This window comes from Sebastes fasciatus, chromosome 11, assembly GCF_043250625.1.
Source record: "Sebastes fasciatus isolate fSebFas1 chromosome 11, fSebFas1.pri, whole genome shotgun sequence".
Classification (NCBI taxonomy): Eukaryota; Metazoa; Chordata; class Actinopteri; order Perciformes; family Sebastidae; genus Sebastes; species Sebastes fasciatus.
Genome location: NC_133805.1, coordinates 30,245,546 through 30,271,433, shown reverse-complemented (window position 1 = coordinate 30,271,433; position 25,888 = coordinate 30,245,546). Strand labels below are relative to the sequence as shown.

Here is a 25,888-nt window from a genome sequence, read left to right as displayed (position 1 = left end):
ATGCTGATGAGTAAACAAAGGCTACACTGGATTTGGGAGACACTGCAAAATAAACTTACATGAGATGCTTTGGCATCCCCCTTACAAATAAAATAAGGCTGCACACAGTATAGGCTACAAAGAAAATGTCCCTTTCCGACCTTCAATCTCATGAATCCGCGATGATTCTGTTCACCTGACTGTCAGGCAAACAAGTGACATCGTGTCAGATTAGATAAAATAATGGCAATGCTTTCAGTGACTGTACATTTTATTGCATGAACTTTTGAGAACGATTTTTTCCACAACCCCCAATGCTGGCAGATAAACCCTCTGAGGACCTCTGCTGGTGAATTATTCAACACTATTATAGAAGATTTCTGCTGTAGTAATTCTACTAAAGAAAGGTCTGTCCAATGTGCCACCTCGCACACTTTCAGCTGTTCTTTGAGCTCTTGGCCTCCTGTCATCTGTAGCACATATATCAGGCCAAAATTAACTAAACAATTATGAATGAAAATGAATAGATTCTTGTCGGTGTGGATTTAGTTTGATGGCTTCCTGAACGGGCAGAAATCAGATATAAGCTGAGCTCCTGCTGTGCCGTCTAAATGCTCTGAGTCTAACAGTATTGTGTCATCCTGAAGCCTGTGCTTTTCTTTTCTACTGGGACAGTTCAAAAGTACCTGGTGTCTACATTACCCACAATGCAACTCGAACGACTGACAGTTCAGTCAGGTGTGTCATGTGTCAGGCTATGGTCTCACCAACTGGCGTATGAATGACACGGCAATGTGTAAGTCATTTTGCGTGCAATAACAACGCCTTTTGTTGCTTTCGGCGTGTCATTTCATACCGTGTACTCTGTACAGACTGTAATGTGAATGCATCCGAGTGAATATGCCACGCTCAGAGCTAGTGACGTAGGATAAAAAAGTGAGAAAGACTGCTCACGAGAGGAGGATGAGTCGGTGTTTTTGTCCCAAAGTGTTGTTATTTTGAAGTTCTGTTAGTGACGTGATTTGCGTACTTATGTTACGTTGTTTATGTACGCATTTTACTTAGTTTAAACCCAACCATGAAGTTTTTTCCTAAACCTAACTAAGTGCTTTTGTTGCCTAAACATAACTGTGACCCCGTGGCGTATAAATGATATGCGAAAAGCCTGAAATGCATTATCATGACACGCGGAATGTCCTTAAAATGTTGTGCTATCTATACGCCTTCCCATGAGATCAGGAGTGCTATGCTAGCAGCGGCTAATGTAGCCTGGAGCCTCTAACCTGCAGCAGAGATGAGCAGCGGGCTGCAGAGGTCTGGTGAGCTCTAACTTCTTTCTAACTCCACACCTCCAAATTGTGTTTATTGTCAAACTTGTAGTCTTCAGCCCCAACCAATCGCTGACTGAATGTAACCAATTTCACACAGCTTCCTCTGGAGCCACAAGAAGGCTTTAAACAACTCATATTCACTAGCACTCCCCAAATCCCGTGGACAGTCTGTGACGTGTAAAACTTGTAAAAAAACAAACAAATTAAGTAAAAGGCAAGAAAACAGGTTAAAACAACTGAAGCAGCCATTAACCAAAAAATGTCCTCTATAAACTGCTCAGTGCAGTAAAACACCACACACACTGATGAGAACATACACTCGCACGCACTCTCAGTAATGTGGCAACAAGGCAAATGAATAAGCCTAAACAGTATGTATTTAAGTACTTAAGGTTCACGATGCAAAGTGTTTCATGAGCCACATTCTAAACGGAAAGAATAAGACACTTGAAAACATAAAAACATAAAACAATATGCCAACATATTGTCACTCACAACTCGTCAAATACCGATGCTTGGTCAGTGACCCTACGATCTTGATCGGATCACCACCAAAATCTAATGGATTGTTCATTGAGCTACACTCCACCCCTCCAAAAAATGTCATTCAAATCCATCACGATCTTTTGGAGTAATCCTGCTAACAGACACACAAACAGACAGACACCAGTGGTGAAAACAGAACCTCCTTCCTAAGCCTTCGGCCTTGGCGGAGGTGATAATACGTCAGCTGCTCTGACCGTCTAATAGCAATGCAAATGGGTTTCCATTTCACCTCATCTCATACAGACGCTAAAGGGTGCCTCTGTGCATCAGTATCAGTCACCGAGGGGCACTTCCCAACCTACGGTATTTGACGAGTTGAGAGTGAGAACTGGTTGAAAATGCCAATATTTACCGGGAAAGTGGATCATGGAAACACATCCTTCTGGTTCTCTCTGTGGTCCGTACATATCGGGCGACACACAAATCCTTTGTTTAGTGCTATATATTTGTAAGCAAAATTGAAACAAGTTTTGGACATTATCACTTCAGACTTCATACACAGAATGATAAGACCAGCTGAGGTCAGAACAGCTCGGTGCACCAGGGGCTGGTTTGGTTAAGCAGGATGATAAGGTTTACAGTCTCATGCCATGATTATCCCATTGACTAGTTTTGTGCTTTTCTCTCCTCTTGCAATCCTCAGAAAAAAAAGAAGACATTGCACTTGTGACGTAAATCAAGAAAGACAACCTGGAACTTTCTTTTTGTGCAGACATTTGAAATGTTAAAAGACACACTGTTGCCATCTAAAGAGCCTAGACTCTATAGTCATAATTGAAAGAGCTGAAATTCCTGAACATGGTGGATTTGAGTTGACAGCTCATCTACATTATGTGATGATGTCATTGCCTCTGGCTTCCCAGCATTCCCTGAAGTCAAGCTGTCTAGGTTGGGGGGGGGGGGGGGGGGGGGGGGTAGGGGGGTAGTGTAAATGGTACAGCTCTTCATTGTCTGCAGTCTCTAGCCGTCTCTTTGCGCTCTGATTTCGGTGACTGGGGACGTCCGAGGGTTTGGTTTACATACAACATCACACAGTATGTTAATGGACACCGTGACAATTTGACTGGCACTGGCACTGGCACTGGTATCAGTAACTGAGTTATGGACTGTCTGTTTCATCTATCCAACACTTTGATTAGAACTCCTAGGATGGATAGTCATGGGCCCTAGATGGTGACTTTGGCGACCCTCTGACCCCTGCTTGAATGCCACCATTCAGTTAAAAATGTTTTGAATTTGTCTAACATTTTGAACCCTCAAGAGGAATCGTGAAAACAAAATTTGCTATTGAATGGTAATCGTGTCTAGATGGTAACCCTCAATTTGTGAAACTCTGGCAAGATGGTTGGGGTTAGGCATTTACCTTGAATGGTTAAGGTTAGGATAGGTCATCATAGTCTTGATTAGCAAAACTCTGGCGAGATGGTTGGGGTTAGGCATTGACCTTGAATGGTTAAGATTAGCACAGGTCATCAAATCCTTGATTTGCGAAACTCTCGCAAGATGGTTGAGGTTTGAGATTGACCTTGAATGGTTAAGATTAGGATAGGTCATCAAACCCTTGATTAGCAAAACTTTGGCGAGATGGTTGAGGTTAGCCATCGACCTTGAATGGTTAAGTTTAGGATAGAACCTCATATCCTTGATTTGCGAAACTCTGGCGGGATAGTTGAGGTGAGACATTGACCTTGAATGGTTAAGATTAGGATAGGTCATCATAGTCTTGATTAGCAAAACTCTGGCGAGATGGTTGAGGTTAGGCATTGACCTCAAATGGTTAAGGTTAGCATAGGCCATCGGACAGCGAGTCTCGCGAGAGTTTTCAAAAATCTAGGGTAACCATCTAGACACAACCCTTAATGGTGAGGCCCTGACCTTACCTCCCACGCCACCATCAGGACAAACCTTACATTTTCAGCACCACTGTCAGTATGATGTTTATGAACTCAAACACCTCATGACATGACCTTGTCAATAAGAGCCACTAGCGGGGGCTGTAGTCTAGAACTTTAGTCTCTATCATCATCAGGTACCGTCTTGCCCTGATCCATGAAATCCATACCACGATGCTGATCTTGATTGATGGAACCTGGACATTTCAGTCACCCAAGCGTTCATAAACTTTATGAACGTCATGGGAAAGACTCACTGTATGACAGGATGTCTGTAATTTTATGATCTACTTCAAAAGGTTTCCGGTCAGAGAGCCAGTCCACCCTCCCTCTCATTAAGTACTCTGCAGAGTTTACCATCTGTGCTGCCCTAATCTCTCCATTGACCATTCTATCCAAATTTAGTCTTTCCCCCTTGTTTCTTTTCCTTTGTCATGTTAATGGTTTGATGAATGTGTTCTGTCTATTTTGGTTGAGGAACACTCAAGGTTTAGTGTCCTCACAGATGAAGAATGGCAAAAAAACATGATTACCGGGACAGAGAGAGGTGTGTTGTGTCATTTCTATATCTTTTGGCCACTAGTTACAGAACTGAGCAGCCCCCCCATTCCATGAACGAGGAAGAGACATTGTGCCATGTTTGATTTTACACAGCTTGGGTTGGGTTTCATGAAAGGGCCCTACATATATCTGTTGAGATAATTCATGTTTTTTGTTACTAGTGCCCTGGATTTCATCAGTTACCCTTCCAAGACCGTGATATGTGGTATAACGGTGGTCTTATATCAAGCTTTAATAGTGGCACTTCAGTCAACCAAAAGTCACTTTGTTAGCATTTCTCATTAAAGCCAGTGGACACTACCAGCACCGTGCTAACTTGTGTCGTGTGGCTCGGTGTAACAATGTTAAAAGCTGCTGGGAAAGACAGGAACATTTCCCCCCAGAAGGTGACGTGTTTATCAAAGAACAAGCAGACTTGAAGTCAAAATGTCGCCTATTGCCGACATTTACGCACTCACACCACAAAAAAACACAGACAATGACTTCAGAACCCCTCTACATAATCTCTAAAGTAAAAAATGCTGCATGTTGTATCAGAGTACTGTACATCCTGGTGGTTGGTTTTCGTTTGGCTGAGATGGCTGCTTGTCTGCTCTTCTTCTCCATCCTCGACTCATCTCCGTTTCCTGCGTCATCCTGTCCTGTCATCTCCTGTTCAATGCATCTCCCCCCCTACCCCCCACCCCACCCACATTTGCCTCCACAGACAAGCAAAGATCAGTATCACTGCACAGCCAGGTGGACTGCAAATAGTTGAGTTGAGCTGCCAGGAAGATTTTTTTTTCTTGGCATTGTGAGAGTTTGACTTCTTTCCTTATGGGAGAAAGACAGTGAGGTTGTGTCTGTCCAGGCTTTCACCCCTCCTTTCTCACTCCCTATTCCTTCCTGCCAGGTTTGGTTGGTTTTATCCAAACAAAACACAATGACTGAGTATAGATGCTACTTTGACCACTGTCTTCATGTAGTTCACTTTCTGTCTGACCTTCTGCCAGTGTAGACCATAATTATCCGAGAGGAATGAAATGTCTAGGCCTAGAGAAGAACTTTTTGGACTTCCCAGCCATCTCTAATGCCAGGTTCAGACTACACAATCCGTTACGATGGTCACTGTGTCAGATTAGGCGATTATTAAATCATAAATTCTTGATTTGGCCGAGAGACATGACAGATGAAACGTTGGTCACAGACCAATCGGAGCTACTTTCACAACGCGCACAATGTCATCGGTGCTAGAAATAAGAATGTAAACAAACAATGGCGGTGTGTATGATTAATGGCCGTCTTGTGTTTGGAAAAGCCTTAAAAAAAAAGAAAGAAAAACTAAATGTCTGTGGCCTTTCCTGTTTCACAGTTCCACCTCACAGCACCAACAGCATAATTCCTCTTTTGCTGTCTACAGTTGTGCGTGAAAGAGCACTCTGCTCCTATGTCCATTGTGCAGTCTGAACCTGGCATAAGGTGTTCCAACTCCTCCGAATCTAGAGGACATTTCCGAGGAACCTTTTTGGCACTAAGAGAACAGGAGCGATGAGCGTTGTCATGTAGATATTGATGGAAGTACCCACCCAGTTGTGGCTGCTATTGGGATCATCAGAACTTCCAAACAGTAGGTCACCCAACACATTGAGACAGATATGACAGTTCCATGTTTCTACTGATGCTGAATGGGGGATCGTGTCCTTTAGAGTGTGTAATCCAGGTTCATCACTCAGGTCATTTAGGTCAAAGTGGAATATCCGATGACTTAAAACTCGTCTGGATGGACGTATGCTTATCTTCAGCTTTTCCAACCTTAACCAAACAGTGCATCAGCTTCTTTACGGTCTGAGCTGAGAGTTGAAGCATTAAGTTAGTACCAGACGGAAAATTCCCTGATGAGTGGAAGTAAAAATAACAGCAACGACCCTACAAAGAACCCAAACACATCCGGTGACATCAACTGCTCTAGTGCCAGATGGCTTCTCCGATCACTTCCAACAGGGCTGAATGCTCCTGGGTGGGCGCTGATGCAGAGGAATAAAACAAGAAAATAGGGTAATGAGAGATGAAACGTGAGATTGTTGGTAGTAACAAATTCTTATTGCCACAGTCCCTGTTGCTGTTCATAGAGGATAATCCTCTGACGGCTGCACCCCTCTATGGGTTCTGAGAGCAGGGTGGAACTATAACGTGGTCTCATATTCCAACCTCTCCTGCACCAGAGCGTCATCCTTGTACTGCAGCCGTGGAGGAGTCAGCGAGCAGTCTATGGCCAGGATTGCCTTGCGTATACTGCGGTCTAGAACATGGCGCTCCCAGGCTGGGTAGCGGTTCCTACAAAGGTCGATCTTGATGACTGTCTCTTCGAGGCGCGGGGCGCGAGACGATGGCGTGGATGGCACTGTGGGTCGGACCTGAAAAACTGGCATGCAGCCGTCCCGCTCTGAATACTTCCCCACGTCGCGCTCCAGGGTCGCGGTGGCACCTCGGTTGGAACGTAGAGAGTTGGTGGCACCTTCAGATGGTAGCGTGGAGAACTGAGCGGTGGGGTCTAGGTCGAGACCCTGGCCGCTCGGCGAGCGCCCAAAACGTGGCCCGTTGGGATGGAAAAAGGCATAGTACATGAGCATGAACACAACACCGGTGAGGAAACTGCTGAAGATGACGCAGAGCGCTGGCACTGCAAAGGCGTCGGTGGTGTGAGGCGACCGGTAGAGATACCACAACGCACTGAGAGCAGCGTTCTCCACCAGAATCACCAGGTAATAGATGAACAGCCGACACCTACGCAAAGACACAACAAGAAATAAATCAGATGGAGTGAATCCAAATCAGTTAGCAAAGTGTGAAGCAGCTCTCCAGTATTAGCAGGATAGGGAAGTGTGTGGTTGGAAGTGCTTATAGTGTATTTTGAGAGTGGGCTGTGAGGATGGTTACTAATCAGGTGGTCCATCCTTCCAGCAAAGATACCTCCACAACTGCTCTCCAAATTGATATTGATATGAGTACTAATGTTTTTGGTGGTCTCCTGATTGCTCCATTAGTGCCTCCATCAAGCCAAAACATATACTGTTAAGGTGTCAAAAATGTACTTTAATTTTGGACACTCCATGAGCTTTTCCTTAGTGCTAACATTGGGTGAAAATGTCAAAGTTGAACACACAGTATAGAAAACATAGTGAAGAAATTTCCATGAAATTTGTGGAGTGTTAAAGGAGCTGATTGAGGAGTTGCCTCCACAACTATTAGGCAAATAACAGGCACATTGACAAGACATTTACTAAACACTGTCATGCTCCAAGAGGAACAATTTCTAGCAGCAAGGCAATATGAAATTGTCAATGTTTTGTTGAGCCTCATCTCATATTTTGCCTGTAATGCCAGGAGCTGAAATAACTATGTGTAATATTAAAGGGGGTCAGTCATAGTAGGAATTATGTCAGTATTGAACAAACATTACCGCAAGTCATGATTTACGTCCAGTGCCAACGTTTAGCGAGTGTGTCCTTTATGTCGCGAGGCAGACAGTAGAGGCCTTTACACACCAGGGGCGCTTTTTTCGTGTGATTAATTCAAACGTCGATATATTTTCTTTTTAGCTTTTGCACAGCATATATTCCAAGTTGTACGCTATAGTGTACAACAGCACAGAGGCTCCGTAGTCCAAACCAAGAGGGCAAACTTTATTACTGCTTTCAAACTTGTCAGAGGCAGCGCAGACCAGATCCACTCCTTCTGTTCTTGCCTTTCACAATAAAAGCACTTAACTGCGTAGCTGTTTACCAGACGGAAATTCACTCAGAGCATTTCACTAAAAGGAAACTCAATAAAATAACTTACAGTAGTTTAGACAGTTTAGCTCAGACAGACTGCCAGATGCTGCCCTGAGTCAGCAGGATCCTGATAGTTCAGCCAGTTTGCACAAAAAGGCGCATGAATGCCACGATAATGCTCAAGGCGTTTAGCATGCAATGAGTACGCCTTTCTTGATTTGTACTCATGTCACGCGAAATGTCTGTGTAATGTAGTGGTATCGATACGCCTTCCTGTGAGACCGGGTTGGGTAAGTGGTCCTCTGCCTGCTCGAATCTATTTTAATCCTTGTTTTGGTGTTCTAACTGTCGCAAATTCGCATCGCTGCTGGTATGAATAGTTTTAATAGCTTAATATTCATAGGCGAGTACACGCTCCCGGTGTGTAAAAGCCTTTGGGGTGTGGAAGTTGGGGTGGCGGATAGACGTGTTTGTGTCCCGTCACAGACCTGCAATTAACATTCACCTCTTTTATTAACCATGTAGTAGTAACCATGATCTTTCCCTCACCATACTGTAGATGCCATGCACAGATATTGTAGAAAATTATGTTATGTTAAGTTTAAAAACATTGGCACTAGAAAAGTTGTAAAAAACTGAACGTAAACCAGGGTTCTGCAGAATCGTCCAATATCGGCGCTTTTGTCTGGTGAGCGCTGTTATAACGAACCCACTGATTATCACCTGACTTTGGTTAAGTTTCGTTCCCATCAGCTCTATGGAGATTTTGATCCTCTCTTAGCTCATTGGCACAACCTCAAATACATTGCAGTGTTGCAGTGTCTGCCAGATGTTTTAACAGGCTTTTGCCAGAACAACTTTAGATGTCAATTCCTTTTACAGCTTGTTCCACTGGCTTCAAACAGCCAGGAAAACGAACAGTTAATGGAGCTTCAAACTGTCTGCATCTTGTTTGTTACAGCACCCCAGTAACCCTGGATTACACAGTACTAACTTTTAATAAGGGCACTGATATGGTGATATTTCAAAGCTGTTTGGAAGCCCATTCAAGTTGAATACTGAAATATAAAAGGTGATAAATTTCCTTCCCAGCTCGGTCGACAGCTGATTGAACCTAACGCGAGTCTTTATGTCTTCAAAATAAAATAATTACAGAATAATAAAAAACCCCAAACAGACTTTTTCCTTCAGGTTTACATCACACCGAATGGAGTTGAGCGTCCTCACCTTGTCCGTCCCTCCTTGACGTTGAACCAGGAGAAGATGTAGATTATGCCCACCACCATGTCAAACACAATCTCCTCCCACTTGCTGATGCAGAAGTCTGTCTCACAGTGGACAATCCAGAAGGTCATGATGCACCAGTGCAGGACAATGAAGATGCCAAAGTAAAGCTGGAACACGGAGGCGAACAGGGCGAAGGTGATGACCCTCGCGGCGATGGTGAAGAAGTGCCAGCAGAACTGGATGATGACGGCCAGGTAGCTGATGGGCTTCTTGTCATCCCGGGACTCTCGCAGGGCCTTCTGGTAGGAGGCCAGGGCCCAGGCCAGAGAGACGAGGGAGGCTGCAGCTGTCATACCTGCAGCAGTCAGACACACAGAGACACGGTGGGTTGGAACCTCAGTACCGCGTCATGGGAACGGTACAGAAATACAGACATTTTGGAAGATTTTGACATCAGACCTACAGACAGATGAGAAGATGAACAGGTTTCATCTCAGTGTGTCTATTACACAGACCCAGAATGTGTTTACCTTAGCTTAGCACAAACACTGCAAGCAGGAGGAAACCGTTAGCCTCGAACATCGTCTGAACATTATTTTAGATCAGATTAGATTCAACTTTATTGTCACTGCACAGAGTACAGGTACTGAGACAACAAAATGCAGTTTAGCATCTAACCAGAAGTGCAAAAAGCAATACATTGCAGAGTAATATACAGAATAATACACAGAATAAAATGTAGAATAAACAGACTGGAGTTATTCCGATACCGATACCGGTATCAGAAATGTGTCCGATACTGCCCAAAATTCGGGATTGGGTATTGGCGAGTACTCCAGTCTATGCACCAATCCGATCCAGACTTCAGCCATAGACTGTTAGAAGTGGACGTAGTCACAGTGACATCACTCATTGGTTTGTTGACTGCCGTTTTGAAGCCTTACGTTCGGCATTTTGCCCGTCGCCATCTTGTTTTGTTGCAACCAGAAGTGACATGAAAGGGTGGAGCTTCAGTACAACTGAACCCTAATTTACTAAATGAACATCATGCTGTGTTGAAGAAGACTTGCAACTAGCGATTGAGACCATAAACTCATGTTTACAATGTTTATTGAGGTAATAAATCAAGAGAGAAGTAGGCTCATTTTCTCATAGACTTCTATACAATCAGACCAGAGGGGGAGGAGGGCAGACAGTCTGTGGCCGGGTGAGAGGTGTCCCTGACGATTCCTACACACAAGGGCTTTAACAATGCAATGTGTCCTCATACAGTGGGTCCTATGATATCTTAGGAAACGTTATTTTTCATGTGTTCTCTTGCAAATGTCCAGCAACACGAGCGATCAGTGTGCCTGTGCAAACCGCTGCAGTATTTAGGCAACAAAACTACTTGGTTAGGTTTAGGAAAAGATCGTGGTTTGGGTTAAAATAAGTACGTTATTTGAAATTATTACAGAAAATGTAATCACCACTACACTTAGTCCAGTAAGACACCAGCATCCACCTGTCCACACTGCGACAGAAAAACGTTTAATGGCCACCGGCACAGCTTGTTAGTGTCTCTCGTCAGCATCTTGTTGCAGATGCTGAAGCCTCTGAGCAGGAAGTAGAGCCGGCCCGTGTTCCCAGCCCACTCTAAGCCTGTCGTCCAGGTGCACTCTGAGGTATTTTAGGAATGAATCACCACCTCACCATCCTCCCCCTGGATGGATACAGTGGTCAGAGGAGGCTTTTGTTTCGGCTGGTTCTCGCTACTTCAAAAGGACTGTTTGAAGGTTAAGACTTAGCTTTAAAGTTCAGGATAAAATTAAGTTTAGGTCAGGTTAAAAGAAAGGCGGACTACATCCCGAGGGTGTAGCTCATTTTGTATGGGCAGAGGTAAAATATTAAACTTCTCTAAGTATAGAACATCCTTATAAAAACCCTAAAGTGAGATACTGAAAGGATGCTGGTTAGGCTCTAAGAGGTTGAGGGCTAGGGAATGCATTACATCAATGAAGGTCCTCACAGATGTGTGTGTGTGTGTGCTTGTGTGTGAGTGTGTTACCTTGCACAGCCTGGAGCTTGTGTGTCTGTATAATGATGCACAGCTGCAGCACCAGTTGCGGAGCGCTCTCCAGAAAGGTGGCCAGTAGATGCAGCATGCTCACATCTGCAAACTCGTAGACCATCCTCCAGTAGTAACGCCAGCGCTCCGTCTCAGCGCTCTGACGGCTCCGAACGCCCAGGTAGATGGTGTGAAAATACCTGGAGGAAAATGAATGGTAAATATCGTGCTTCAACATCAACCGGACAGAATAAAACATCACATGTAACAGTACATCAAGAAGGAGAAATGCACAATGCACATCCTCAGACCGGCTGAGAGGTATGCATTACATACGGGCTTGCAGCCGGGCGCTTTTTAACAGTTTACCTGTCTCATGCAGCACTGTCAGGATATAGTGACCGTTAGGGTAGATTGCTAGGTACTCCGTGGGCTGGGATGGTCAACTTGCTGGAGGTGGTTCTGTGGCACAACATCCCCATAGGACATCATATCCAGCAGCAACTCAACCTAATTTAACATAACCTTATCATACCTATTTAAGCTAACAGCTGGAGGAAACAGCAAAAGCAGATTTCAAACTCACAAAATCAGAATACTCCTCAAATTCGTTCAGTGCTTACAAGTCTCTCAAATTCTTCTTTTTCAGATGGAGCGTGGCTTGAATTTGATTTGTGTCTATAACACATTTTAAAAGTGGGTTAAGTACCTTTCCAGGGCAGGAAAATATCAGCTTTCTTTGTGGAGACACAAAGACCCTGTGCTATACGGTCTAAACAACAGTTTCATTAGAAACGACTGGATTGCAACATGGACATACACATACTGCAGCTCCCGGCAATACAACTCCAACTGTATATCTCCAGACCCGAGGCAAGAGCTCAGTTAATGAAGTGAATTCATTATTACTTTTCAGTCTGTCAGTGGCCTATATTTGAATGTGTCTCTCTCATTCTTGTCCGTTCTCTCTCTCTCTCCCTCTGTCTCTGAAATATCACCAACACATGGCAGTCATTTAGCAGCAGGCTAATAGGCCGTGAAATGAAGTTCCACTATCAATAAAGGATTTAAAAACTAAATCTGGAGCCTGTGCACGGACAGATGGACATGTGTCACTATGTGTGTGTGTGTGTGTGTGTGTGTGTGTGTGTGTGTGTGTGTGTGTGTGTGTGTGCGTATGGTTGGTGCTAGCCTTTCTAAGTCTACAGATACAGATGAGACTTGTTAACCTGCCACTCAGGCTACATTCACACTGTAAGTGAAGGTGTTCTGATACTGAAAGGTCAGGTCATTCAATCTTATAATCAGTCTTCAAGCGAGGCCATCAGTACTGCCAGCATCACCATGGCATCGCTACTTTCATGTACATATTTCTTGCCAATACGAGCAAATGTGGTTATTCAGACGATGTGCATTTTATCACACAGTTGTTGTTATTTTGTTTTATCATGGATCCCAGATGATTCCAGACTGGATTGTATCTGCATGATGGGATATTCTCTGGCTGGTAGAAGCTTGAGTAAGTACCAGGGCTCCACTGATGAACTATTTGAGTGACAATTTCACATGTTCCTCAGAAAAAGAACAGTGGCCACATGTCATACCAAGCAACTCACTGATTTAGGTCTTTTTATTTCATAACCTGCGGGCCAAGCCCCGTCTCCTAAACATTCCCATTCATCTAAACTGCTTTCTCGATTACCGGCAGGGGAACGTATTTTGTCACAGATTACGTTTGTCTTTGATTTATCACAAAGACGTTTGTAATGAAAGTGACGTAGTATGTGGAGTTACATGGTATAATAATTAGGGCTATCAAAGTTATTGTGATAATAACATATTCACGCAAATTTATTTGAACGCAGCTACTTTCTTTAAAGCATTAACGCAGCTTGTGATTTTTAGGTTGTAGCAGTTAGTTTAAAGTTGGAGTGAAGATAGTAAACCAGTAGACCACATACACATCGAAATAACTGCACTACACTACACCGACAGGGCAATATCAGTACTACTCAGGTGTTACTTCAATTCATAACGTGCAATACTTTGAGGTGAAATTTCATTCTAATCACTGTGCAATATCAATTTTCCACTTGTGAAATTGTGTTACGTCTTTTTATTGTCAATACTGTATATATTGTTCCTATTTTTAATATTTCCTTCTATTTAAATTCATATTTTATATGTCTGTCTACTTTTGTTTTGCTTTTTTTACTGTGTTGAATCTTGCTTTTTGTTTTTACTGTTGCTTCTTGTTTTCTGCACTATCCCCTTTGCTGCTGTACACTGAAAATGTCTCCACTGTGGGACTAATAAAGGAATATCTTATCTTAAGATACTGGTATCATATGAAACTAACCTAAGGAATCCATTGGTACCAACCATGTCATGATATATACATACATTTGCATAAAGCAGCATATTTGTCCACTCCCATGTTGTTAAGAGTATTAAATACTTGACAAATCTCCCTTTAAGATACATTTTTGGGGCGGCTGTGGCTCAGAGGGTAGAGCAGGTCCTCCGGTCACATGTACTACTACTAATACTCAACCCCAAATTGTCATCGGTGTCTGAATGAGTATTTAGATCAGATCCTGATGGGCAGGTTGGCAGCCTCTGTCATCAGTGTATGAATGCGTGAATGCTGACATGTAGTGTAAAGCGCTTTGAGTGGTCAGAAGACTAGAAAGGAGCTATATAAATGCAAGTCCATTTACCATTTAAACCTAACTGCGGACGCTTGTGTGGTGTACAAATGACACGCGAAAAGCGGATAAAAAAAGGCTAAAATGCGCACTTGTGACATGCGGAAGGCCCGAGTAATGTTGTGGTATTTATTAATAGCTAAATATTAATAAACTACTAACTAGCCTGCTGTGCATTACATTATTGTTATGCTTGTATAATAGTATTCACCATAGTTCAGACCGTCTGACAGGCTTGGGACTCTCTGGGCAAAGTTTAAGGAAGTGGCTGTGTGCTGCGCTTCATCAAACGCGAGACATGATCTGTCCCTTATTTTCATGCACAGAACTGAAAGTAGCCTATAAAGGATGGTGTCGTCCTCATAAAGACAACAGTGGTTATATTTTAATTTTTTGATCATAATTATTGCTAGGGACTAATTCAGTAGTCACTAACGTCTCTACCAGATTCTAGGCCCTTGCTACTAGGGCTGTGCTGAATACCAGTTTTTGGGCTTTGAAGCTTCGGTGAGAAATATTCGAAGGTATTCGAAGCTTCGAGGAGCAGCGCAACATGTTTTCCTGTCTGTCTGTCTGTCTGTCTGCCTGTCTGTCTGTCTGTCTGTCTGTCTCCATCCATCAACCCTCGTTTCAGTGCCCAGGACAGAGCCGCTGCCACAGTACTTTACACACACACACACACACACACACACACACACACACACACACACACACACACACACACACACACACACACACACACACACACACACACACACATACACACACACATACACACCTCTACACATAACAAACAGCGATATTCATCTGAGAATAACTAATAACAATTAATGTTTAATATGAGTAATAATTAATGTTGTGGGATTATTCCTTATTTCATGAGCTATTTTCGGATTTATACATAATTATTACATACTGTACCTATATATAAAATATATATATATATATATATAAAAAAATAATAAAAAAACGCAGCATTGGAATAGTGATTTGGAGGTAGAATACCATGGCAACGGTCGAAGCTTCGAAGCATTCAGGTCAGCCCTACTTGCTACCATGCCATCTTACTATTGAATAAATACAATATAAGCCACTTTCACCGCTGAGTGTTAACTTCCCAGTACACATTTAGTTCTGTGTTGTTGTTTATTTCAGAGCTTTCCTGCTTCCTGTCGCTTATTTTGCGACTGTAACGTATAGCTATCCACCAAACTACATAGCTGCTTTATAGAGGCTGTTTATTAGCAGTGTGAGCATAAAGATGTGTAACGACACGGAGCTCCACCTGCTTAACCTGCAGAGAGGAAACAAAGAGAGAGAGAGAGTCTCGTTACAGTACAGTCTGCTGCTCTCTCCATCCCCCCCACTGTCTTCCTGTTCCTCTGGAAGAACACTGTGAATAATGCAAGAGGCACATAGGCCTTTCACGCTATGCATTCCATAGCGGTCTAGTGTCGGTTTATGTTTAGTTTTTGTAATGATTCTGTACTGAGGTGGATCACACAGATACTGATATTGAAAAGATGCAGCTTTTTATATTGTAAACTAATTTTTTTAAAACTTTCTAAATAAAAAGGGTGTTCAGTTCTCTTCTTAAAGGAAAAATTAAAAGTGTAAATGACAGTGGCATAAAGGGGACATAAAACCAATGATCTGATGATCTTTATGAATTAAGAAGCCATAGTCCAACAATGGCACGTTTCAATCAAATTGAGTTGTGGATTAGGAGAATCGTTACACCCCTATTTGCCTCGCGGACCGTCTGCTCTCTGGCTGGATACCTGCGCTGCGTGCATATTGATGTCATGACGGGAAAAGGAGAGTAAATTTCTCTGGATAAAAAAAAAATGTGCACGGAGAAAGCAAGTGGATTGATAATGCCTGGTCACATAATGCCCCCAAAGTGAAACTTTACCGATCCTCAACTGGCTCTGTGGCACACATGCAGACCGGCGCCTGTCTCCCTCCACACTACCGAGTGAGTCAGGGGCTCCTCGCTCTCTCTGTTCAGCCTGCACACTCGCGCTGTAGAGTCGGCTAAAAACGGCAACGCCTCACCCTTTTATTACTTTGTATTCATGTAATAAAAATACAAATGTCAATCAGATGGTAATCTGCATGGGAAATGATGCACAACAATAACAAAATAGTTATAATAATCATCCGATTATAGTGATCAATTTGACCCGGACAGACATGATTACTATAAGAGGTTTCCACTGTAATTCGCATGTCAACGTTATGAATGAAGCTTTGAATCTTCATAATACATAATAAATCTGAATACATGATTGGGAAAACAAGCCAAATATCATCTTGACATTGGCAAAGGCAGCAGCTATTGGCGACCGGTCATCTGTCTGCACAACTCTACCAGGTACCAGGTACTGTCCACAACTTTTCCTAATGGAAAACTAAAAAAGAGTGAGTCAAGTTGAGCGGAGCCGTGCCGTACCATGCAGCATAACTGTGTCTGTCTGCTGTTTGGTGCTGAGCAGGTAGAGTACGGCAACAGTGACAGTTAGGCTGCTTACTGGGGGTGGGGGTTGACAACTAAACGTTCAAACAATAAGCTAAAAGAGGCTCAACAGCTCGGGTTGCAGAGTCATTTTATTCAAAAAACATTATGAATTCATACAGGTTAAATTTGAAATGAGGAACTACTGTATCTGAACAGTGTTGCCCCAACAAAACATGAATTTACGCCACTAGTACATGCTGTGATATGCATGGATGGCTGTAGATCTGACTTTATTGGCTTCATCAACTTGTGAAAAGCTGATTAATACTTAGGTTAAAAGCAGAGGATTGTCAGATTGTGCATAGAGCCGGCAGAACGGTTGCTGACTGCTCGACCTTCACGTCTCTGAGAGGACAGTCCACCGGGGACCGACTGGATCAGAAAAAAGCTCTGCAGGTCCATTAAGGTCTCATTAAGATGCTGCACGTCAGCTAATGAAAAGTATGATGAGCACCAGAGTTCACTATAAAGACTTTAATGTATCGTTGATTGGCACATATTTTTAATATGTGGTTGAGAGTGATCAATAGTCCATTACTGTTTATCTTTAAATTCTGACTAACTTTTGATAATATATAAACTATTATAATATAAACTGAAGACCTCTGTGGTTAGAAATACCAAAAATGATCCAGTTTAACTTAAAGTCATAATTCCCATCCAAAAAAGTGCAATATCTGCAAATCACTGTCCCCTCTTGGAGCTGCTAAAACTTCTTCTTTCCAATGATTACATTTCATTTTCCAAATCAAATGAACCAAAGTGTTATTTATTTATTTACAAATACATTGTAAATAAGTTACTCAAAAGAGCTCTGTCTAACATGGACAAATATTAAATATGACTGACAGAGTAATCCAACCCCCCTGATAATTCAATTCAATTTATCTTTATATAGCGTCAAATCATAACAGAAGTTATCCCGAGATGCGTTTTTATATAGAGCCGGTCTAGACTGTACTCCATAACTCACTCTGATAGTGTGTGTTACTTTAAATTAGGACCCATGGGACATTTTATCCATCTATATTCTATATTAAATATTTTAACTGCGAAGGCTGCAATTGGGTGCTTTTGACTGGGATCCCCCAGAACCCCACTACATTAGTCTTTTCAAAAACCACTTGAAACAGAAACCAAAAGCAATGATATGAAGCCACTAGGAACAAACTGATTGACAAAGTCATGACAAATTGAATAGAATAGAAAAGAATAAAGCACATGTGAGATATGACAAAAAGTAGACCTCGGTTGGTAGACCTGAGGGTTAAAGTAGCTGTTGCCACATTGATAATAACGGAGCTGCAAATGTGCTTTTAAATGCTGTAAAACACTAAAGAAATGGCTGTAAAACAACGAAGAAAGAACTGAGGAGGGATGAGAGGTAACATTTACATTTTCTTAACAAAAATGACTCAACTTGCCAGTAAAACTGACCTTGGCATTGAATCTCGTGTTGTGTTGAGTGAACAGAAACAGGAAATCTAGTCTAAGAATAATCATATTCAAAAACATCAGAGAATGTTGGGTATCATGGACATGCAAGCAAAATATCAAACCTCCAGCGACTGGCTGAGCAGCATTCATTAACCATGATAAAGTTGACTGTTTTCAGCTGCATGTAGAGTCGTTCCGATACAGATACCAGTACCGCAAATGCGGAAATACTGCCCAAAATTCGGTATCGGGTATTTGCGAGTACGTCAGTCTATGCACCGATCCGATACCATAATTTATTAAGCCAGAAAACAATCAACTTGTTTAACCAGAAGTCAATTCTTCTTCGCTGCTCCAAAACAGTAGCCTTCACTGTGCTGTTGCCCTGCGGATGTGTCATGGCTGCCACTGGCAGATACTGTTTTAGGGCAGCGAAGAAGAACTGACTGCAGGTAGTTTGTCACGTGACGACAGCAAACAACAACAGTGCGGTGCTAGTAGAGAGTGTAATGGTAATGGTAGTCTGAGCAAGAATGTCAGCCACTTGGTGATATTTCACTGTGGAAAATCCAAGAAGTAAAACGGCGATATGTTCAGTAATTTACAGTAGTTGTCCGTCATCTCAACAAAGAAATACACAGGATCCTTTCTAATTTGCCTATAAGCAAGGCCGCAGCACTGAGGATGCAGTTGTCACTCTTGTGCATCTTCTCTCCAAACACCTTGACAGACCAAAAAGATTTGCCAGAGCTCTTTTCTTGGATTTCTCCTCAGCTTTTAACACAATCCAGCCTGATGTGTTTCTGTCCAAAATGATTCAGTTACAGTTCAACCCAAACCTCATTCACTGGTACAACTCATTTCTTACAAACAGAATACAGCGAGTAAAAGTAAATGACACACTCTCTTCCTCCATCAGGACTAATGTTGGAGCACCTCAAGGCTGCATTAGTTCACCTGTGTTATTTACTTTGTACACTGCTGATTGCACCACCAGTGTGCCCAACCAAAGTACTCCGACGAATCTACCTTAATTTCTCTGCAGACTGACGGGGATGATCTCAGTTAGCACCAGTGTAATGTTGACTGGCTAATTGAATGGTGTGACAAAAACGCTCTATTCATTAACACTAGTAAGACAGAAGAAATTATTTTTGGCCTTCCTCCTGACTGTCAGCTGCCTCCAGTTTACAATGCATAATGTAGAAATGAAACAGGTCTCTTCATACAAATACCTGGGAGTTATGATAGACTCCACCCTTTCATGGATCCCCCTCACATTGAATTTCCTTGTTAGAAGATACAGCAGCACATTTACTTTCTACGCAGACTCAGATCTTTTGGAGCCAGAAGCCAAATTATTTAAAACTAAACTTTATAGCCAGATCAAAATTTGTGCAAAGATCATTGGCCGACCTGTGACCCCCTCCTTTCAAGCAGCTCACAACAAGAGCATGCTCAGACTTGCTAACAGCATCTCTTCTGATCCCTTGCATGGTTTAAATGGGGAATATCAACTTCTGCCCTCCAAGAGGCGATTTAGAGTCCCTACATTTAATCGCATCAGGCTAAAGAATGCTTTTGTTCATCAGTCCATCTTGTCACTAAATAATAATTAATGTGCTGCTAAGGACAAGGCAGATGGTAATTTTTTTAATGTGTTATGAATGGTTAATTGTGATATGTTTTGGTTTTTGTCTTGTATGTACAACTGATGTGTCTTTGTCTGTTTGTTCATGGTAACAGTATGTCTATTGGATGTGTACTTTTTCTCACATTGAGCTGCCTAAGGATGCAAAATTAATTTCAGGGCAAACTGACAACAAAGTTGTATCGTATCGTAATTTAAATAATAAGTAAAGTAATACGTAAATAGGCTGTCCACTGAGGAGATAGCTAAGAGAATACAGAATTGATATTTATTCCCTGCTTCATTTATTTATGTTCGTTGTAACTGACTAACTGAATAATAAAAGAAAGTTCTACTGCATTTATTCTCTGTATGGATTTGTTCATGTTTTACATTAAAGGGGTTTAACATGAGCCAGGCCATATAACAACAATCATATCACATCCATACATGGTCAATAGTAAACAACTGTTAAATAATAATAATAATATTTACTATGTCATTTTTTTATCACGCTGGTATCGGGTTGGTACTCGGTAATCGGCCGATACCGCAAGTTCACGTATCGGAATTGGTATCGGGAAGGAAAAACATGGTATGGGAACATCTCTAGTTACATGTGCTCTCTGTGGTCTCACTGGATTCAGTATGATGTGGAGATGCTGTTTGACTCCTTGTTTTATTTCAAAATAACTCTGAAAAGATGAAAAAAAAACAGTGTCTCTGTATCTTGGACAGAGGGCTCTCTCTCCTCTTTCTGTCCAATTTTCTAATATTTCCAATGTTTTCTAATATTTTTGCTGACAGAGTTTGTCCTTAACACAGAATTATAGGCATGAAGTGAGAGAAATGTGCCTTGTGTTTGGGCCCCCGCACATGGGATCACATGAGGTATTTGACATATGCAGAACGCAAAATCCAGAGGAAAACTTTGTCTGATGTCATGGGGAATTGGACCCAAGGTTTACATTTGATATACAATTCAACTGTTAACCTTTTTAATGCAGCAACAAATTGGTCAAAACTTAAACAGGAATTAAAATGACAGTTTAATGTATATAGTATAAACATAAAACTGAATTGAATAGATCATTTTACCGTGAAGTATTGCCCTGAAATCATCAGCAATAAAACATCAAATGGACTTCCTCTTTTTAGTATCCCCAAAATCCCATGACAAACACAGCTTTTCCTCTTCAGGGAGACCATTAAACCAACCCATTTCTGTCCAGAGAGAGACTGATTCACATAAAGTTCTATACTTGCAACCAACAATTATTTGCAATGTTGATTCATCAATGTATAGGCTCATACACATTTAAAATGCCATAAGCATAATCTGAAATCTAAAACTGCGTATTCCTGTTCCATGTCACAGGCCTACTCTATACAGTAGACCTATTACACACTATACTGTAAATGTCACAAGGCAGACTTGAAGTCCTGGTAATACTACTGTATTATACAGTATATGTGTGTGCAGCCCAGGACAGGTCAAGCAGACAGTGACACTTTGGCTGCAGCTAGGGCTATAGGTACACCTGAGCACCCTGAGGTCATGGGGTCGGACTTTGGTAGATGTGGGAGTTTTGGTGTAACTTTCAATTTTGGTGAAAATCAGTTGTGGAAATATGGACATTTACATAAAAACATAAGCTGTTCAGACACTTTTCAAGTCAATGTGTTGAGAAATCATCAGATTATAACCAGAAGGCTACTGCCTACAATCTCAGGATTTGCTGCTTTTCTAATAGTAAGCTAAATACTGTACAAGGGTTGCAAAGGGTCTGCAAATTTCCGGTAAATTTCCAGAATTTTTCCAAGGGACGTTAAGTTCAGCAATCTGGGGAATTTTGCACAATTTCAATATAAAAACTGCCTTCACATGTACAGATCATTTAACATCCCATAAGGCAATCCTCTACATGCACACTGCATTCTGCCATCATGTGCAGCCCATACTACTAACAACACTACTGCACTGTCTGAGCCAAACATACTTTCATGTAAGATTTAATTATATTACTGTCGTGAATATATTTCATATTTTTTACGCTATTTCAGTTAACCAACAAATAGCCTCAAGTACAGTACACACAGTTTATAACTTGTTAACACCTTCTGCTAGTTTTTGCTAGCTAGCTGTTACCATGTGGGATGTAGCTTGATTGAGCATGCTAATTGAAGAGTTTTAATTAACCTATTTCCATTCATTCTTTGTTGGAAAACATTTTTTTTAGAAATTAGTTGTTCACTTTAAACCCTTAAAAGTTTACACACAGCCACCATTGATGGCTCCAACTTTCAAAGTATACCTTTCCCCCATAACTAAGCTAAGCTAACTAACCACAGGGCACATTCTAGCCTGTGTGTTTGACAAATCAATGGAATTATTTGGCAAAATTAAAGTATTTTATTACACGGCACTGTTGAATACTCCATTCTGACGGTCTGTTATTTCTTTATTGCAGAACGCTGTGATGTCTTACAGGCCGTTGCTATGTATAACAGGCCGTTGCTATGGGCACAGTTCTGATCTTGGACCATTTCTGTGTCAACGTATTGATTCCTTAAGTAAGTAGCTGTGTAATAATCAGTATAATGTACAGCGGGCGGGTCATTGTTGTAAATAAACCCATTTCAGGGTGATGCAAGACTCCGCTTTGCCTTGGGGTCCTGTCGGGGTTTATTTCGCAACAATGACCCGCTCGCTGTACATTATCCCTTACATGTCTGTTTATGATTAGGTAAAATTGTTGTTTTTATCTGCATAGGACACGGTAAACACAGCCTGAGCAGATAACTTCTATAGTATATTTGTGTTTCATTCTCGTTAATTCTCAAGGAAAGTTTCCACCTTGAATATTTCCAGAATTTTGCTTTTTTTTAGGACAAAACCAGGCATTTTAATATGGAAATTATAATACAATGATCATTGCAAAAAAAAAAATGTCAAAAAGTGACCAGCACTTATGAAATATTTTGATACTTGACCTTATAAGTCATTATAAAATGCTCTATGATTACTGTTATAAAGCGTTATGAATATTTATCAGTGAATATAACTATATTCATACAGCGCTATAAGCAGATTATAACACATTATACATGTGTTTATCATGCATTATAGATATGGGCGTCATAGATTAGCTACCAATGTTTCTTCCACCACTGGTGAGGCTACTGTACAGCATGTGTGCACCCCAGGATATGTCAGTAATATAGATTTAATCAGTGACCGTGGGCTATAGCTGTTGTCAAACACCCCCATGTGTATCATTCAAATTCATGACTGCACCCAGAAGCTGTTTTAGGAAGCTCTTCCCAACATGGCACCAAAAGAGGAAAGTATAGCCAATCCACAATCCACAGCACCACTACTGCTTGACACCATGCAGGTGTGACTGACTGACAGGCCTGCAGGGGCCAACTCCCTGTTTCTAATCCAACATGAGAGGAAGTAGGTTCCTCATCTGCTCAGCTTCTGTTGTATCTTTCATGACCCATCTGTATAAGGATATAGAAGATGAGTGACCTGAAAGCCCCCCCCATGCACCCTCATGTGTGTGTTGGCCCTGCAGAGGAGAGCATGCTAAAGATGGCAGCTGGTATACCACAGCTGTAAAAAGAGTTTGGCATCATTCAGAGGCCACCATGGTGCCAAGAGTGCCAACTATAGAGTCATCTGGAGCAGCCCTCTCTCTGCTCATTCATTCATTAATTCCACACACACACACACAGCATCATTACACCCATCCCATACAGGCCTCCATCCATCCATCCTCTTACCTCCATATCTGGCCCAGCTGGAGGATGTGTATGACGGACTGGCCGAACCAGACGCAGAAGGAGTAGTAGGCCGTTCTCTTACTGCTGCTCCTGCCGCCCAGCGCGGTGCTCGCCGTGCTGTTGGTGGTGGTGTTCTTGCTGGCGGTCGACGCCTGCCTCTGCGGCGTGGCCGGGTGGTGGTGATGCTGAGCGGCGGTAACGTCTCCGTGCGAGGCCGAGCCGCTCAGCAGCTTGTTCCCGTCCATGTGGGAGCAGTCAGCGGACTCCGCGCCGCCGCCACCGCCACCGGAGCCGCCGTCCTCGGTCCCGAAGTCGTGGACGAACCATCTAAAGCTGAAGAGCTGCACCGAGAAGGAGCCGAGCACGACGAAGAAGAGCGTCAGGCCGAACCACCAGTATTCGCGGCGGAGGTAGTAGTCCACCGACAGCCACACGTCGGTGCCCACGTCGGCCAGATACACGCACACCGCGGCCACTATCCAGAGGCAGTCCCACACCGTGTACCTCTGCTGCTGCTGCTGCTGCTCGCCTCTGCCCAGCCGGAGACACGTCGAGCTGGAGCCGCCTCCTCCTCCACCTCCACCTCCTCCTCCGCCGCCGCAGCACCGCGACTCCCCGTTAGCGAAGTCCCCGTCCGCGGTGCTGCCCGCGGAGTCTGGCTGCTGGCCGGCCGGGTGGAGCCCCTGCACCGAGCCGGAGTGCTCCGAGTTCTGCAGCGGGGTGAAGGCCACGTCGCTCTTCTTCATCTTCAGGACCCCGTCCGACTTAGCCGCCATTATTTAGGAGCTTGTTGTAATATTACTCGACTATTATTATTTCCTCCCCTTTCCTCCTCTCCTCTTCTCCCCGAGGCTGCTCCTGCCTCTCCCCGTCGACACCCTTCTTCTTCTCTTGTGGCTCTCTCCTCCTCCTCCTCCTCCTCTCTGGGCAGGACTAGCTCCTCCACACAGCCGCCTGCTCATAATACGGAATCATAGAGACAAAAAAGAGGACTGACCCGGTGCTTGCTCCCATATTTTGGTCCATATCAGCGTCTTTAATTTGGACCTCTCCTCTTTCTCCGGGTCGATGGTCCAGCTCACATCCAGCAGCGACTGGAGGCTTTTTTTCCTGCCGGCAGACAGTCGACCTGAAGCGGATTCAGCTTGTGCGGTGTGTCGCTCTTTGTCCTCCTCGGTGAGTCCTGGTGGTGCTGATGCTGAGGCTGATGTGGATGGAGATGGAGATGGAGATGGAGACAGGAGCGGAGGAAAAGAGGAAGGCTGCGTCCATCTGCTTCTTCTATGGCACAGACTAAAAACTATGACATCATCCCCCCCCCTCTCCCTCTCTCTCTCTCTCCCTCTCCCTCTCTGTCTCTCTCTCGCTCTCTCTCTGGATGACTCTCTCTCTTTCTGCCTGTCTCTCTCTGGCTGTTTGCATACCCTTTGAGCTCCAAAGTAAAGACTATACTCTGGTCAAAATCTGCTGTCATACAAACATTGCTGTCTCAAGTCCACCTGGCTGTCAAGCATGCAGTCTGCCATGATGTGGGTCAGGATGGAAAGGAGGCTGAGGGAGGTGAAGCAGCCTCAAGTCCTGCAGAGTATACAGACTGCTCTCCAGTACCATGGACAGTTACTTATCCAGCAGCCCCTGCAGAGACTTGAGCTTCATACTTTACAGTGCTTAAGCAGTTCCCTGTTCAGCCATCACCACATCATTTTATACTGTGCAGCACTGAATGTGTCCATCATAAAGGCCGTATCACACTCATAACTCCCCAAACTGGTGCCACAGAGTTGGAAGAATATACTGTCTAAAATAGCATTGTACAGTATACTGTAGCATTAAAGCAGGAGAACAGACCCAGACATAAAGTACACAAACGTCTGTAGATGGGGGGCAAAGGTGGTCCCCCCCCCCCCCCCACCTCTCCTAACTAGGAGCAAGACACACACTTTATAGGTGTTCAGCCTCTTTTTGTCTCTTTGTAGTCGTTACGAAGGTCTTTGTGGTTTGTGTCTTTTTGTGGTCATTATGTGTTTCTTTGTAGTTGTTTTGTGTCTCTTTATAGTCTTTTTTTAGTCTTTGTGGTAATTTTGTGTATCTTCGTGGTTGTTTTGCCCCTTTTCATAGTCGTTACAAGTGTGTTTGTAAATGTTTTGTGTCTCTTTGTGGTTGTTTTGCCCCATTACATTCAATCAGTCACTGTGAGTCTCTTTGTAGATCTGTTTTGAGTCTGTAGTTGTTTTGTGTCTGTTTGTAGTCAGTTTGTTTCTCTTTGTGGTTGTTTTCCCCCTTTTCATAGTCATTGCAAGTCTCTTTGTAGATGTTTTGAGTCTTTGTAGTCATTTTATGTCTCTTTATGATCTTTTTTAGTCTCTTTGTGGTTGCTTTGTGTCTCTTTGTAGTCATTTTATGTCTCTTTATGATCTTTTTTAGTCTCTTTGTGGTTGCTTTGTGTCTCTTTGTAGTCATTTTGTGTC

General features: G+C 42.9%; 1 protein-coding gene across 1 annotated transcript; it reads right to left on the bottom strand.

Annotated features, from left to right (window-relative positions):
* On the bottom strand, nt 1–25,806 carry xkr4 (XK related 4). The gene is made up of 4 exons (XM_074652235.1): nt 23,421–25,806; nt 11,336–11,535; nt 9,289–9,643; nt 1–7,072 (listed from the first exon to the last, which is right to left on the bottom strand). The coding sequence occupies exons 1-4, from the start codon at nt 24,194–24,196 to the stop codon at nt 6,472–6,474; spliced, it is 1,932 nt and encodes a 643-aa protein (XP_074508336.1). The 5' UTR covers nt 24,197–25,806; the 3' UTR covers nt 1–6,471.
* Between the last annotated feature and the right edge of the window lie 82 nt (nt 25,807–25,888).

What these genes read in the sequence shown, in the direction of transcription:
- xkr4 (XM_074652235.1), bottom strand. Translation starts at nt 24,196, where the DNA reads ATGGCGGCTAAGTCGGACGGGGTCCTGAAGATGAAGAAGAGCGACGTG. An exon ending in CAAGCTCCAGGCTGTGCAAG is followed by an intron (nt 9,644 to 11,335) that starts GTAACACACTCA and finishes TGACTGCTGCAG; the next exon opens with GTATGACAGCTGCAGCCTCC. An exon ending in GTCAAGGAGGGACGGACAAG is followed by an intron (nt 7,073 to 9,288) that starts GTGAGGACGCTC and finishes GTCTTTGCGTAG; the next exon opens with GTGTCGGCTGTTCATCTATT.